The 15,556-nt window shown below is 33.1% G+C and overlaps 1 protein-coding gene across 7 annotated transcripts in view; it reads right to left on the reverse strand.

The window, feature by feature from the left end:
• PBX3 (PBX homeobox 3) overlaps nucleotides 1–15,556 on the reverse strand; it is a 195,775-nt gene that overhangs the window by 46,891 nt on the left and 133,328 nt on the right. Inside the window, exon 1 of one of the 7 annotated variants that reach the window (XM_036329637.1) lies at nucleotides 11,341–11,401. The exons of 5 other annotated variants lie outside the window; for them this stretch is intronic. In XM_036329637.1, the coding sequence (XP_036185530.1) occupies nucleotides 11,341–11,386 (46 nt within the window). In that variant the 5' untranslated portion in view covers nucleotides 11,387–11,401. Of the gene's footprint in view, nucleotides 1–5,697; nucleotides 5,783–11,340; nucleotides 11,402–15,556 lie in introns of those variants that run through there. One more of the 7 variants, XM_036329640.1, reaches the window with a different exon arrangement.

Below are 15,556 nucleotides of genomic sequence, written 5' to 3' on the forward strand. Positions count from 1 at the left end.
CCAATTAGATCTTGCCTAAGAGACAAGAAAAAGGAGTGAGCCTTGTCACTGCGAAAGTGAAGTGCAGCCACGATGAAGGAGCAGATGGACTGTGCAATAAAAATGCAGAAAGAAGAGTTACATTTTTAAGGCACTTTTTTGTTAAATGGAGCTGCATCTTGTTGGCGCTCTTGATATATAAGCACTGTCAGCTACAGAAGAAGAGAACAGGGCTAGGGCAAGATATGAAGTATGCTGTGCTTGCCTGAGACAGTGAAAAAAGGATGAGGAAAAAAACAGGCCATGTTTCTCAGGCATATTAGCACAAAGGGCTACCTGTGCTCTGTTCTTAAAGGAAATTATTACAAGTGTGTGCGTGTGGAGGAAGGGGAGGAAACGGCCATTTTCTTTTTATCTAAACAGATAGATGCTCAAGCAAATGCTCTATTGAGAAGATTCTTAGGATTGGTAAATATGACAACTAAATTTGGAAAGGGAAAGAAAAAACCCAGCACTATATAAGGGAAAAGCAATGACTTTCAGAACCTAAGTGGGGGGAAAGAATTATAACAGCACTGGCTTTAATACCTATGCGCCTTTGTGACTAGCTACTCTATGCAATTAAGTGATCTAATGTACCAATGACATCCTTTAAATTTACCGCATGCCTGGGGTCTCCTCACTAGAAAATGCTAGAGGCCTACATTTGGACTTCCAACAAAACCAATTAGTCCTCTTCTATTATGTGCATTTCCAGGACTTTTCAGTATGTTTACACAAACTCCTATTATAATCCTTTCTTTTCCCACATTCTGTTCCCTTTTCTCTCCGCAGAATGAGATAGCCATGGCTCTTTCATTTCCTGTCTTGTCAGTTAAGATCACTGCCATGCTGTGAATAGGATAACATTACACCGTGATGCCTGCTCCCACTAACACGGAGGGCATCCTTTGTGCCGCTCCACACAGCTGCTTCCCCTACTACTCTATTTTCTGGAAGACCAAATCTTCCAGACTTTAGTAAGACCCTCCTAGACCGAGTTCACTATACAAAATATTTCTGCCAAAAACCAAATGTTTTCTGTCTTTTTTGTTTCTTATGTAGGTGACTTTAACCTCTTATTTTATAGTAGTTAATGTGATAATCCAAAAACACTGTAGTACTTGGGTCTCATTCTATGGCTTAGCCTAAAAATTCCCTCTGTTCAAATTTCAATACATATTAAGCATATACAACATGCCAAACAGCAAGCTATATCTTTCACATTTTCTCTCATTTGTTTTTTACATAACCTTACAGATAAGAAAACCAAACTTTGAAAAGGTTAAGTGACTTGCTCACGATTACATGCCTAGTAAATGTGAAAACAATTATTCAAATGTAAGTCTGTCTTCCTCTAAGTCCAGGATTCCACTATACCTCAAATGCCTAGAGAAATAGATTATAATGTTGGATTTTAAATTCACTTTGCAACTCCACTACTGAAGAATATATACTATACTACTAGAAAATATGGAGTATAGAATAGCCTGGATTCAAACTCTGACTTTTATTTATTAGCTATGTGATTGTAGGCAAGTTCTCAAATTCATTCTCTATAAATAAAGATACCACCAACTCAAGGAATCATTGTGAGGTTTGAATGCTATAAAATATGTAAAATGCCTAAAACAGTATCTGGCACATAATCATCACTTTAAAAAATAATAGGGGTTATTCCCTTTAAATCACACAGACTAAAATCTGTTTTATTAAAATACTACATTTCCTTAAGTCAAAGAACTAGTTACAGAATTTCTTATTATTGCCTGTGAAAATAAAACATTGCCATGAACTTAAAAAATGAAATATGGAAGTTCTGCAAACTTAAGATGTAATCTGAAACAAATCTGCCCTACAATTAAACTTTTATCTGATTTCTGGTAATATTCATTCACTATATGGTCAAATCTGATCGAGGTTGTTGTGCTTTTAAGAGTTTTCTTAAAATTGGTATTTTTATTTATCAAATTTCTTTGCCATAAATTGTGTTGCCATTACTTTGCAATATATTTTAATGGTGTGTAATTTTATTGTTTTTTGCTTTCTCAATTTTTATGACCTAAGTATCTGTTTTCTTCTTCTTTTGCTTTTTACTCTCATATCACTTCCGGTGGCGGAATGGCACTCTGATGTTTGTTGATGATAAAACACTCTTGACAGTTGTTCATTATTAGTGGTCTCTGTCCACACACTTCAAATAAACTTGGAAATCTAGAGAATGGCTACGTGTAGAAGACCACATGGAAATTAAATGGTGCGATGTCTTTGTTTTAAAATAAATAAAAATCTTTTCTTCCTGCTCATTATCATGTTATAACTGGCTACATGGTATTTTGTTAAAATTAGTCCAAATTAAACCAAAGTTATCCAACTCTCAGTATTTCAGAAATCTTTAAGCAAGTATTTTATTAAAAAATGTATGATTTCTTTAAAACTATACATATAATATATATCTGATTTAAAACTTTTGGTCAGAAACTACCTACCAATGGGGAGAAAAATGGTACCACTCCAGAACAATTATTATTTTTTCATTCATAATTTCTCTCAAATAAAATACTAGACCCGAGTTGAATTTAAAAATACCCAATATGCTTAGTTGTGTACTTTAAGGTGATCAGTAAATGTCATTCATACATCCTCATCACAGAAGAATACCGCCCCTATCAGAAAATTAATCTCATGCTTATCTTTATATTCACTTCCTTGCCCTTTGCTGCAGCCATCTTCTTTCCCTTTTCTCTAAAATGTTGAAAAGTGAATATATAAATTACAGTCAGTTGGCTTCGTTATGAATACTAGATATCCACTGGTTCCCTTTTTCCTTTTGCAGGAAGGAATATCCACTTTATTGTTTTTGTAATGCCAAATTATCCTGAAGCACAGGCACTGCTCAAAATACCATGCCAGTAAGTATGGCATGAGGGTCACTGACATTCTCAGTACATTCCAATGCAATAGCACAGAATAAAGTTTTATCTGTATTATTATAAAGAACACAGACTCAGTTTTATCAAAAAGGCTTTGTGAAACATGGCATGATTACAGGAAGCATGAACTTGACTAGAATTTCCGCATGACTTTACTTTTAAGTATTCTGGCTCTTTAATATAAATACAGCATCAAATTAATGACTGAAGATAGCTTCTTCTCCCCCCCCCCCCCCAGTTTTAGAAATTATTTATTTCAAACACTTACAATTTTCACTTTAAATGCAAAATAGCTGATAAAAAAACACACATTGAAATACATATTATACTGACCATTTGCCCCATATACAGACCTCAGCCTTTGGTATTTGCTTTTAGGTAATTAGGTAAAAAAATAAAAACTTAAAACTATTATTTTCATCTCCAAAAGAAAAAGTTGAGGTATTTAACAGTTGTATGATCTCCATCCAAAAATGCAATGAAGATAGCTTCTTTATTTTCATATAATATTTGCCTGTATGCATCTCTCTTAAGGAGTTTACATTTTGCTGTAAGTATTGTAGATGTTCCAGTCAACGGTGAACTTTCAAAAGGATATTTGTGCTTCTTCTGGTTGTATCACATCCATCGCTCTCTTCCATTAAAAACCATTAAGTGTCTGAAAAGCACGACCACCCACATAGCATGCAAAGGACAATGGCAGAGAAGCTTGAAAGCATCTTCCAAGCAGCAAATCACACAAACAAGGCCCCCTATGTTAATAATGCACTTATTTACTTATAAATAATCAAAAAGTATATTCTTAAATTTAAATTACAAAAAGTGGCTGGTGTGTCTAATAAAACAAAACATTCTAGTGCAAGTTGATTGCTAATTGTTTCACAAACTATTTTTTTTAGTTTTTTTAATTATTTTTATTATCACAAACTATTTTCTAGTGTCCTCTAAATAAAAGTTTAACTAAAAAACTCAAATAATCTATGTATCATTAACTCTTTAAGCAACTAACCCACAGTAAAGATAGCCAAAGAAATTTTTTATAAACAGGACATCCCAAAGCATATTCTAGATTTTGTTATCATAGATTAATACTGCTCGGATAAGAATTTAATGTGAGTCAAATTCACTATAAAGTCATATCTCAATCAAGATGGACTTAAACAGCAATTAAATGTAGTATTGCTCATTAGAACAATTAAAAATATTTCCCTCCCCACCCAGAAATAATTTTTTTCCAGGTTAACGGTATTACTGGAAGCATAAAGAGTGAGATGGAGAGTACACAAAACAGGCATATAAACAACTAATTAGGAAAGTCAATTGAAAGAAAATGAATATTAAAATCCTTTTGAAAAGCACCGTAACATAATTACAATCAGTTTTCCCCCCAGTTATTTAGAGGGCAATGTGTAAATGTACATTTCCCCCTGTGTACTTTTGGGGCGGGGGTGGGGGGGGAGTTCATTATTCAACCCACTTTTCTGGAAAGAAAATGTGTATGCATTAATATAAACGTAAGTGTAGATTTATATTAACAGTATACAGATTTCAAAACTGCCAAAAGAAACCCAATTTTGAACTGGGCATTTTAGGTGGTAAACCATGGGAATGTCAACTTTGATTTGAGCTAACAAAAAGGAATTTAGAGGATGGATAAGCTCCAGGACCTTTGAATTAAATGAAAGACCAGAACACTCCACAGAATGTCTGCAATAACAGTCTCTACAGAAAATTATGAGGAACTACATAAATCCACCCTCTTCCTCTTCACACAGGCTCATTAAAGCTGTACTGACTCTCTGGGCAGCTATAATTCTGCTGACTGATACCCTGGAATCACCCTGTCAATACCCAGTGGTGTGCTGCCTCTCCAACTATCTCTGCCCCTAATATTCCTCTCTTTGATGGGATTTGCTGACCTTTAATCTGATGCTAGTTTACTCTCATCACTGAAGTGTAAGTCAGAGAGCAATAAAACGGCAACCTCACTGATTCAAAAGGGAGAGCTAAAGCCTGCTAACTGTGAATCTAACCTTTCGTAATGGCTCGCTCCTAAAGGAGGAAGCATGAAGTGGAAGGCAGCTAAAACAAACAATGTGTAATGCTGAGCACAAGATTTATTAGAATCCCTTTTGCATGGGTATTAGAAGAGGATACATGGGTATAAACAAGAGCTACACAAATATTTGCAAGGGAGACCAAAGTAAAGGGTCAGATAGCCTTCCATGCCAATACAAATCTCAACAAGAGCTGTGCTATAGAATCAAGCAAGGTTAGTTGAACAAAAAAGCCTATGATGACTCCAGGTGGATGTAAACAACACTGAAGTAATAAAATCATCATTAAAAGTAAGATGTTTTTCTGTGATGAGGTACGAGACTATAATGACTGAAAACCAAAAACTCAAATTCATAATGGGTCCTAGAGAATTCAAAGAGCTTGTGGAAATTAAATGTTCCAAATAATTTTCAGTATAATATTAAAGGTAAGTTAATAAGACCTCACATTTACTGAGTGCTTCCTATGTGCCATGCACTGGCTCAAGGTACTTGATTTTAGCCTATCCTAAGAGTCAGGTACTATTATTATGCCCAGTCTTATTATCATGAAACTGGGGCACAGCATGGTTTGGTTGAAAACCATGTTCATGGTCACACAGCTTGACAGTGAAAGAGCCATGATTTGAACAGAGGTAGTCTACATTTTGGAAAGTATGTATGGGGAAAAAAAACACAAAAAATCCAACCTGCATTATTATTCCATGTTCCCACATGCCAACAAATTCTGGCCACTCTGAAATGATTTGAAATTGGCATCCAGTTTTTTATGACATCTCCTGAGGTTTCAACTACTTGGCCAACAAGCTTAAAGAGCCATGGACTGAATCACAAATATTAATTTAATATCAATCAGTGGTGTTAATTGTCAAACAAGGCTACTTTTCACCTGCTTGCAGAAAGACTGAACATCTTTCATTATAAATAATCTGGTAAACAAAGAAAAGAAGAATCTTTCAGTTTGCAAAGCACATGAATCTATATAAAATATATACTAAATGCCAGAGTGTAAACAAAGCAGAAGTTATTGTATAACAAATCTCTTCCAATCCTCTTGGGGAAAACTAAGTCTGACAGTATTAGGTTCTAACAGGTGCAGATAGCAGAAGAATTACTATTCATTCTACCCGAAAGAAAAAAGATAATAAAAAGCATAATTTAATTTATAATTTATGTTTACAAGTGTTATTTTTAAGAGTTACAGTCTGCTTTGCAGATTACTTGGTCTGGTTCAAGTTGACATGTTGCATCATAGAACAAGCCTGAAGGGTCTTCACAACATGTACAGTAATTAACACGTCATTAACACATTAACTAATACACATTCAACATCATCATTGTTAATAGCATAAAATTAATTTATTGTACATTGCATATAGCACCCCCTGGCACTTTTCAAAATAAATTTGGAAATGCATACTACCAAGTATTTTAAAAGGTAGCCATTTATACTGAAATATTTTCACCAATAAACATTTTTATAGTTGTGCATGTGTGTTGTGTGTGCATTTTTAAAATGAGGCATATTTAGTGATACTACAAATTAGATCTGTATCTGATTCAAGCTGTACTGGTATAAAAATACAAAGAACAAAGACAAGCCTTACTCTGTGAAGGAACTAGTAATACATTAAAAATTTAATACTTGGCAGGTCAAATCTGGATACTCTCTGCTGAAGACAACCAATATTAATGAATCAGACTACAGAGTCACTGTCTGGAATCCCAAAGGAAACAATAATGCAAGTACAACAAATTCTTAGAAGAGAAAACCCTGCAAGACTACTTAACAGCGTATCACTGGTCAATGCGCTGATCATAAATATGTTAAACCTTATATAGTGTTTTTGAATATGAATGCAAGCTAGATACAGTTTTAACTAAACATTTATTCTGATTTTACTTTGAAGTAAATATCTTTGCATAAATATTTGCCTTGCTGTTAATTCCCTCCATATAAGAAATAATTTAATACAAAGTTCTGTTTTCTTCTCTACAATAAATCTAAAACAATAGACCTAAAAGATATAAAGCAACTTCTTCAAGAAACAGAAGATTTGGGTTTCTCTAACAATGAAGGTGACACAATTAAAAGAAGGTCAAAGAAAAGACAACATAGAGTACCATGGTTTAAACAAGATCAGGTAGCTACTTTCACAGCTGATCTGGAGAACTCTGAGTAGTAAACTGATAACAACGATAGAGTACAAAAGGATGAGATAAGCAAAATAAATACATTATAGACAGCCTACCAAGTGAGCTCAAGTTAATTACTGCCTGGTTATTATTTTTAAAATATTTTTGAAACTGTTATTGAAAGTGAGACCCTCTGGAAAAACATAAGTGGGTAGTTGGCTCAATTAACTACAGGGGCCCCACTATGTGCTAAGCACATATTCTTTTCCTTTACTTCATATTCTTTCTGGTTGATCTTTCATTCATTCCTACTTTCATTCATACTTTCATTCAACAAACCTCTACTAAGTACCCATTATATGCACAGCACTGTGCTAAAATTTATGTATAGCTGTTCAGCAGAAATTATTGATCACAACTAAGTAACTTCAGACTCCATTAAGAAACAGCTATTTCAGAAATGCAATTTTAAAGTATAATTGCTAAATTTTAAATCAATTAACATGTTATCTACTAAAATTAGTTGTACAAAAACATATCCATTTAGTTTTTCATATATAGTCAAGAAGTTCAGATACAGAGTAAATGCCAGCTGGTGAATCTATAAATGCCTTCAAGTAAAAGCATTTATTTAAAAACATGAAACTTACCACTATCTTTCTCTATATTTAAGTCACTTTTGTTATTGGCTACCTTTAAAATCCCTGTCATACTGGTAGTAGCAGATAAATATCACATCAATTTGAGATGAGAAAACTAGTGAAAACATTTACTACAAAAAAAGATGCTAAATTCTAAAATTATGATATAAGTAATATACACACTTGAGTATACATAACTAGGATCAGACTCATTTGTTTTCAGTACATCTCTATACTACTTATTTGAGAGTAAAGCTACCTGTCTATAGAGTCTACACTGTGGGATGGGCTGAAACATCAGCAGTTTGTCCTGGGGTCTACTACACTACATACAATTATGCTGGGGTCACTTGGGTTATATAGGAAGCCTGAAGTTTTAAATTGTCAATTAGAATATTGTGGCCTGATTTTAACAATACAGCAGTGCTTCTAATGATCTTAAAGGTAATTCACTATTCAGACCCCAAGCAAAAGATGCAAATGTAGCACTGAAAGCTCCTTATTAAATAGCCACAGGCTACATCTCTGTACAATAAGTGGTCCAGGTCTTTTTAGAACATACTAATTAGATGAACAGAGAATCAGAAAAATGCAAAACCAGGTCATGCAGCAAAAATGGTGAAGTGTTAAAATAAGAGGGAAGGGGTGGCGGGAGAGGGAGATGAGAAAAACGTACCAAATAACTCCAACCCACCATTATTAAAAAATTATCTACAACAAGGAGGAAAAATAAATCATGTCAGGTCACTATTTGACTCAACCAAATTAAGGTGGATATTACTATTAAAGTTAAGTTTTAAGTTTATTGTCAGGGATATGCTTAACTGATGATACAATACTATGAATAATACATTAAGCAAAAGCCCAATCTAAAATTAAATTTGCCTTGGGTTATCTCCAAATGTTTACTATAAACATTCAGAATTATTCTGCTTTATAAATGAAAGCTAATATCAAGAAAATATTTTCTGGGGCTCTGCTCTTCAACAGTAACATATAGAGTTGCCTAACCAATACACCACAGTTTTACAGAAGACAGTGCCCTCAATTCTCAATTACTTCAACACCATAGAAGTTTCTTTTATTAAATAATTCACTGGAGGAAAATAGCCTTTATTGTCAAACTGAGGTGTTTTATTAAATAAGCCATTTCTATTTTAGTTTTGTGTTTTCTTTAAAAAGACAATGTTTAACATAAATTTGAGCACCTACTCTAAACAATAAATTGTACTCATTAAAAATATTGTTCTTATCTCATATACTTTAAGCAACATTAACATTCAACATAAAATAACTATAATAGAGACACTCAGAAGGAAATACTAAGTCAACCCACTACAACTTGAATTTATGAAACCCAGAGCAAGGATCTGAGTTGTCATTTCATATCTGCTGTACTATTTGTACGGCCATGGGCAAGTTGCCTCCCAGAGTCTCAGTTCCCTATCTGTAAAATGAGAGGACTGTGCTAGATTATCCATAGGTCCCCTTCCTTCAACAAGTTCAGATTTTAGTGAACTTGTTGATATTATGATTATAAACTATAAGTGGTCCAATCATTCTAAAATGGGCCCTAAAATTCAAAAGGCCCTTAAACTCATATTATTTACTTTGTAAATCAAATTTGATTCATTATTACACTAAATTCTCTGAAACTTAAGTTACATCACATTTTAAAGACGATTATGAAAATTTTGCTCTTCTCTAGAAATCAGGCCATGCTAGAAAAGTAGGGGGTAGTGGTGAAGAATGAGTGGTGGGATGGTGTCCTTAGTAGTGAGATCAGTAGATTCCAAATGATAAATTTTATTCTAATACTGCAAAAACACTGTTTCAGGACCTCAAATCTATCTTTCTTAGCCAAGAGACCACACGTCCACAGAACTATAGCATAAGAAGGAACCTCATTATCTATTACATCACACAGGTGATTTGAGGCTCAAGTTACAATTCTTATGGATAGGTAGGCTACAGTAGTTAAAAGGCCACATCCACTAAAAATGATGTATTTTGGAGTGCATTGGGTAGTTCCTCATAAAAATCACTGCCATCTGTAAATGAATGATAATTGAAATAAGTCACATTAGTATCTTAATTATAAAAGTGACTAAATATGTAAGTATATTTTAAATTTCACTTAAAACAACCATTCCTTAATTGGAGCTTAGTTAAAGCCAGCTAGTGGTAAATATATATTCACATAGTTTAAGATCTGTACAGGATTCTATGCAAATGATATTTTTGCCCATGTCCAGTATAAAAAACATGTACCTATATGGAAAACTCTCATAAATGTTGATGCTGTTTCTTACTTTAATCTAGTACTTTTAAATCAGATACCCTCAAATAGTTTTCCCTACATAAACTAGAAGTATAATAAATGTCAGTATGTGCTTTTTTAGATATCTTGCTAGTATATATAACATTTTAGAAAGGTGTAGGCCTCTAATTTGTTGAAGATAAACAAATATTTTAAGCCAAAATTATAAGTAACATCTACCAGAAAGCAAAAATAATAATTTTGAAACTTGAGAAAAAGCTTCATCAATTCATACTTAGACCACTTATCAATCCAAAATGTTCTCAGTTTTTTTGTTGTTGTTGTTATTCTCCATAAAGTCTTGAGTTTGATTGGATGGTATAACAAGCAAAAATCTTATGAATGTTTTCTGCCCTCAAGAAGCTATTCTAAATGAATTAGTCTTCCACAAATTAATGAATTCATATTTTAAGATGCATTTGCAAAATGTTCCATCATTCCAATGCTAATTTGCAACCTAGTTAAAAAATGTTAGCCTACCAGGAAAAAAAATTTTTAATGGGTAATGAATGTCATGTTTGTGCAGGAAAAAAAGGCCATGAAAAAAAGGACATGTAAATATAAAGCCCATATGTACTGGTTTTGACAAGACAGTGCAGTTAAGTGATTTTATTATGCATATTATTTCAAATATTCAATAGCATTAAGATATACATTTAACTACTGAAACCTTTTAAACAATGATTAAATTTTTAAAATCACATTCAATTACATGTAATTTCTAAAAGTCCATTATAGACGAACAGGAAAGGAAACAGTTAATATACTAATTACAGTAATTAAGAGTTGCCAATTTAATTATAGCTGGGAATATGAATGCTCTAACATTTGTTAGAGTGTAAAAAACAAATCTTTAATGCAGAGACTTTGTTCATAAACATCTAATGGAGACCTCCTCTACCTCACTCTGCTTCTCTGCTGACACAACAGCAATGGGTTCAGACTGAAGAACTTGTCAGCAATCAGGCAGGAGGAGGCTAATTAGCTTGCAGGTTAATGAGTGTGATGGCTCTTGACAGCATTTTGTTACAGCCTCTTCTGTATTTAAACAATAAATGATTACTTATATACAGTTGAGACATTCTAACTATAATAGCCAAGCCCACATTTGGTTTTACAAAGATAAAATAAGTTCCTTTGTTTCTAAATCAAAAATATAAAATTTGCATGAGTTATATGTCTATCACATTCTCACAATATGCTGAAAAGAAAGGTAATAAATGTACTTTACATACAGGTATACCCTTTGGAGCTGAAAACTTCCATTGAAAGGATGGCCATTAGGTGACATAACTGGACAACTGAAAGATAATTTAAGTATGATAGCTTTTTAGTAATATGCAACAACTTCCCTAAAAATAATTTAAGGAAGAGTTTTGTCTTCATTTTTTATTCTAGGCTTCTCTGTGTGAAACAGATATATAAGGCACACACAGAGGAATCTCTTCGCTTACCTTGTTGGTTACTAGGGATTTGAAAACAGGTGGTGAATTAAGGAAACAACTCTATTGAGAGATTAACCCATTTCATCAGCCAGTGGAGAAGGAAATAAGAACATTTTTACAGCATCCCTATAATCCATATATTTAGTGGTAACAGAAATGTCTTAATAAAAGCACTAAGAAAACAAAGTGAGTACTTTGCAGAATTTTGATTTACTCTATAAAGTAGAGAATATTCAAATCTAAGTAGTCTGATTTTTATTTACATGAAAGGAAAATGATGTGTCCAGGAGAATTAAACTGAACTTTAGCTGCATAATATCAAGGGAGGGTTATTTCAATTTAATATTCAGTGTTCCCTAGAAATTTGAGCACAAACCTGGAAGAAACACCTGCTGAGATTCACACTGCTTTCTAAATTATTTTGCATACATGAATTATTTGTGTACCTTCTCACTACTGTTTGATGAACATTTGAATAAAAATATAAAATAATAATTTCAAATATGTACCTTTCTAATGCTCTGTTCTATGTTTAAGAATAAAAGGTATTATATCCATCACAATTATGGTAGGCAATAAATAACTGCACATCAAGAAGCTTTAGTAGACCTGGACAGATTTAGTAGCAGAAAGAAGAAACTTGTGTAAAAACCAAAATAATTTGTTGCAGAGTTAAAAGGCCCAGGTGTAGTGAGTGCCTATAATTTCTAAGGGATGAAAGGAGTAATATAAATTCAAATTCTGTGGCTAGTTTGTCACTTTCCCTTAATTATATTGAATAATAAATTTGGGGATCAAAATATAAGCACTTGAAAATTTTTCCATCAATCGCATGCAACTTACACATCTGAATTCTCTTGCATTATAAACAGTATATGAATACAGGCTTTTCTGTATCATACGTACATACTTAAATAACACACTATTATTAGCTTCTAGATATGTCTTATCACACATAAATGCAGCCTACTACACATTTTGTAATTTATACCCTAAGTCCCAAAAGTTGCAATGCTGTGCTAAATCTAGGTGGATATGTAAACAATTTTCCTAAATTCTAATCCAATTAAATGTTATAGAATCAAAAATTTCCTCCAAATTATGTGATCAATTCCAATCTAGTGACTTTGGCGGGGGTGGGCTTGTATGGACATGGGGCAGGTGGGCCAGAGGGGAGACCGACACCTAGCTAAAATCACAACCCATTCTTCCTGCTTAAATGAGAATATTCCTCAGTCTGAAAAATTATTTATAGAGATTTTTTACTACCCTTGTATACTGCAATGTTATTTCCTTTCCCACACACTAGCAAAGTCCATTTTCACAACTGCTATAAAGCGGCATGTTCACAGCTAGTAAAACAACTCAATAAATAGCCTCACGAAGCTATAGCTGTCTCATATCCTTTCCTCAATAAAAACAGAGGTGAACTGCTTATTTTCAGCAGCACACTATAAGAAGACAGAAGCATTATGACTGCTCATACATTCTGACTATCATTTGCCACAAGCTATATCTGTCAGCATTAAATAAAGCTGCATTATAAATGTAAACAAAACACCCACATCTACAAAATGAGCTGTCCACCATTGCTGTAGGCATGAATTGAACCCGCTTATTGACTCAGGTTGCTCTTTTTATTTATTTTTCTACAAAGACATGCATTTACTTTACCCTACAAGCATACTAGATTTCAGATAGGCAACAGTCTTGTGCTAGAGCAAAAAAGACACATGTTGACAAAGGCATATCGTAATAGGAATAACATTATGTAGGCAAACATTGATCAATTACTTAAACTTATTTATTTCCAAATGTTATCCTAGATCAAAACACTAAATCGTAAATAATCTGTGAACCTAGTCCTCTAAATATATATTTATGAACTATAAGAGGTAATTTACAATCAAATACAGAACTTTAATTTCCAATATCTAATGATAACAAATGAAAAGGTGTGAAATTATACCCACACAGTTGTCCTACTTTCTACTCCTTGAGTATACACTGATAAAGTGGGGAGCTAAATATTCAGGGTATTCAATTAGGCAGGGCATAAAATTAATTCAAGTGAAAAAAAGAATTAGTTTCTGAAAAAAATAAATATGTCACTTGCAAAATGCTTTTTTGGACTTTTTCCAGGTGTAAAAGGGTAGCAAATAAAATAAAAGGGTATTAAATGCTTTCTAAGCGTAAAAACATTTTTTCCAGGTTTTTATTGAATTCTTTGGAACTAATAGATAATTATGAATTTACTGCAGTAAGTTTACATTCTCACCGAGAATGTTTCAAAAAAAGTAAGGAAGAGGCCTTTTCTCTTTACTATTGCCCCATGATAGGACATGATGCTAGGGAAGTAGGCATCCAAGTTAAAGATACACTGGATTCCTGGGAATAAAAATACCTCTGATAATATTCCAACAGGCGTACTGCATGTCAAGATTTTAGCCTATTTTTAGGCTTATTTTGAAAAGGACCATCACTGTGCCAAATCATGACAAATGAAGATGTTTTGAAGACATTCATTACAGACAGAGCCAGAGTATATATAAAGCCACCAATACACATGCATTACAATAAAAATGATATGCAGCATTCTTCCAAACAACCACATGGGACTCTTCTGTATACTTGATCAAATAATTTCTCAATTAGTTTTCTCCACTAAATTGACTGATTGCTTTGGCCTCTTGTAGACAGAGCTATAGAACTAAATTAAAAATAAGCTTATGCAGCCAGGTATCACCAGATTTCCCCCAAAAAAGAGATATAAACATATGCAGACACCACGTACTCCAAAGAGGTTAGTCTTTATTTGTCACCTGTTGATCCAAAGAGTCACTAAAATCTAAAAGTTTGTACTTTTTAAGTACAAAATAGTCCACAGGTTAAGTCTAGATGTTAAAAGAAGTAAAATGCAGTTGTTAAAATATTAACACATAATAAAAACAAAATCTACTTTCCAAGGACATCAATTGGAAAAGATAAAAACAAAACAAAAAATTGATGAAATAAAATATTAACATATGTTGTTAATATTTTATTCTTATGTAGGAAGTCATCCTCTATGACAGGAAAAAACATAAACGTTCCTTTTGCTTCTCACTATACTGTAGATGGACATTAATTATTGCTGCCTTTCCTTTCTGAGGTAAGCTTGTTAACAAGAACTACAGGACTGCTTACAGCTGCTATCCATATTGGGTAGGTTGCATCATTGTTTATGGTGTTTACAGAAAAAAAGGGAATCAGTACAAAGAAATAGTATGGAGTAATTAATGTATTGTAGTGTAATAATTTCCACTTTCTACCTCCATTTAAATAAAATAAAGCTCAGTAATGCCAGCGTAAATCAGGGGGAGCCACAGGGGAGCACAGCAAGGCAAAGACATTAAACCCAAACCAAAGCCCTTCTTCACCCAAGCTACTATTATTATTACTTGTGCAAAGCAAATATTCAGCCTCCAACCCTAAATCATTTCAATTCCTATTTCCAAGTATAATTTAATCTTTTCAGCGACACTTGATGCTTACTTCATCACAGCATAATGACAGATTAAAAAGTTGTTGAATTAAATATTAAAGAGGACTTCAGGCAGTTCTGCATTTTTAAGGAATAACACAGATTGGAGATGAAATGAGAAGCCCAAATGCATATTTTATACCAAAAGGAAAGAATACATATATTTTTCCTTCAGGCCACCTACTTTGTAATAAAACACAGGGCAGGTTTTTTATTTAGTGAATAAAAATGTGAAATAGTATTATAAGCTTCATATTACTATAATCTGGCACCATACAATGATGTAAAGCTAATGATAGTAAGAAAGAATCTGATTTTTGTATGAGTATCTTGTTTAAATATTTTTAAAATAAGTATATTCATAATTTATCACTTTTGCATTCTGATTTTTAAATTTAACTTATTTATGGAAATTTATCTCAGATAAAAATTTCACAGATGACAGCATCAAGAGCAAACCATTATGTAAGCGGTTTTATGATA

This window comes from Myotis myotis, unplaced genomic scaffold, assembly GCF_014108235.1.
Source record: "Myotis myotis isolate mMyoMyo1 unplaced genomic scaffold, mMyoMyo1.p scaffold_m19_p_12, whole genome shotgun sequence".
Classification (NCBI taxonomy): Eukaryota; Metazoa; Chordata; class Mammalia; order Chiroptera; family Vespertilionidae; genus Myotis; species Myotis myotis.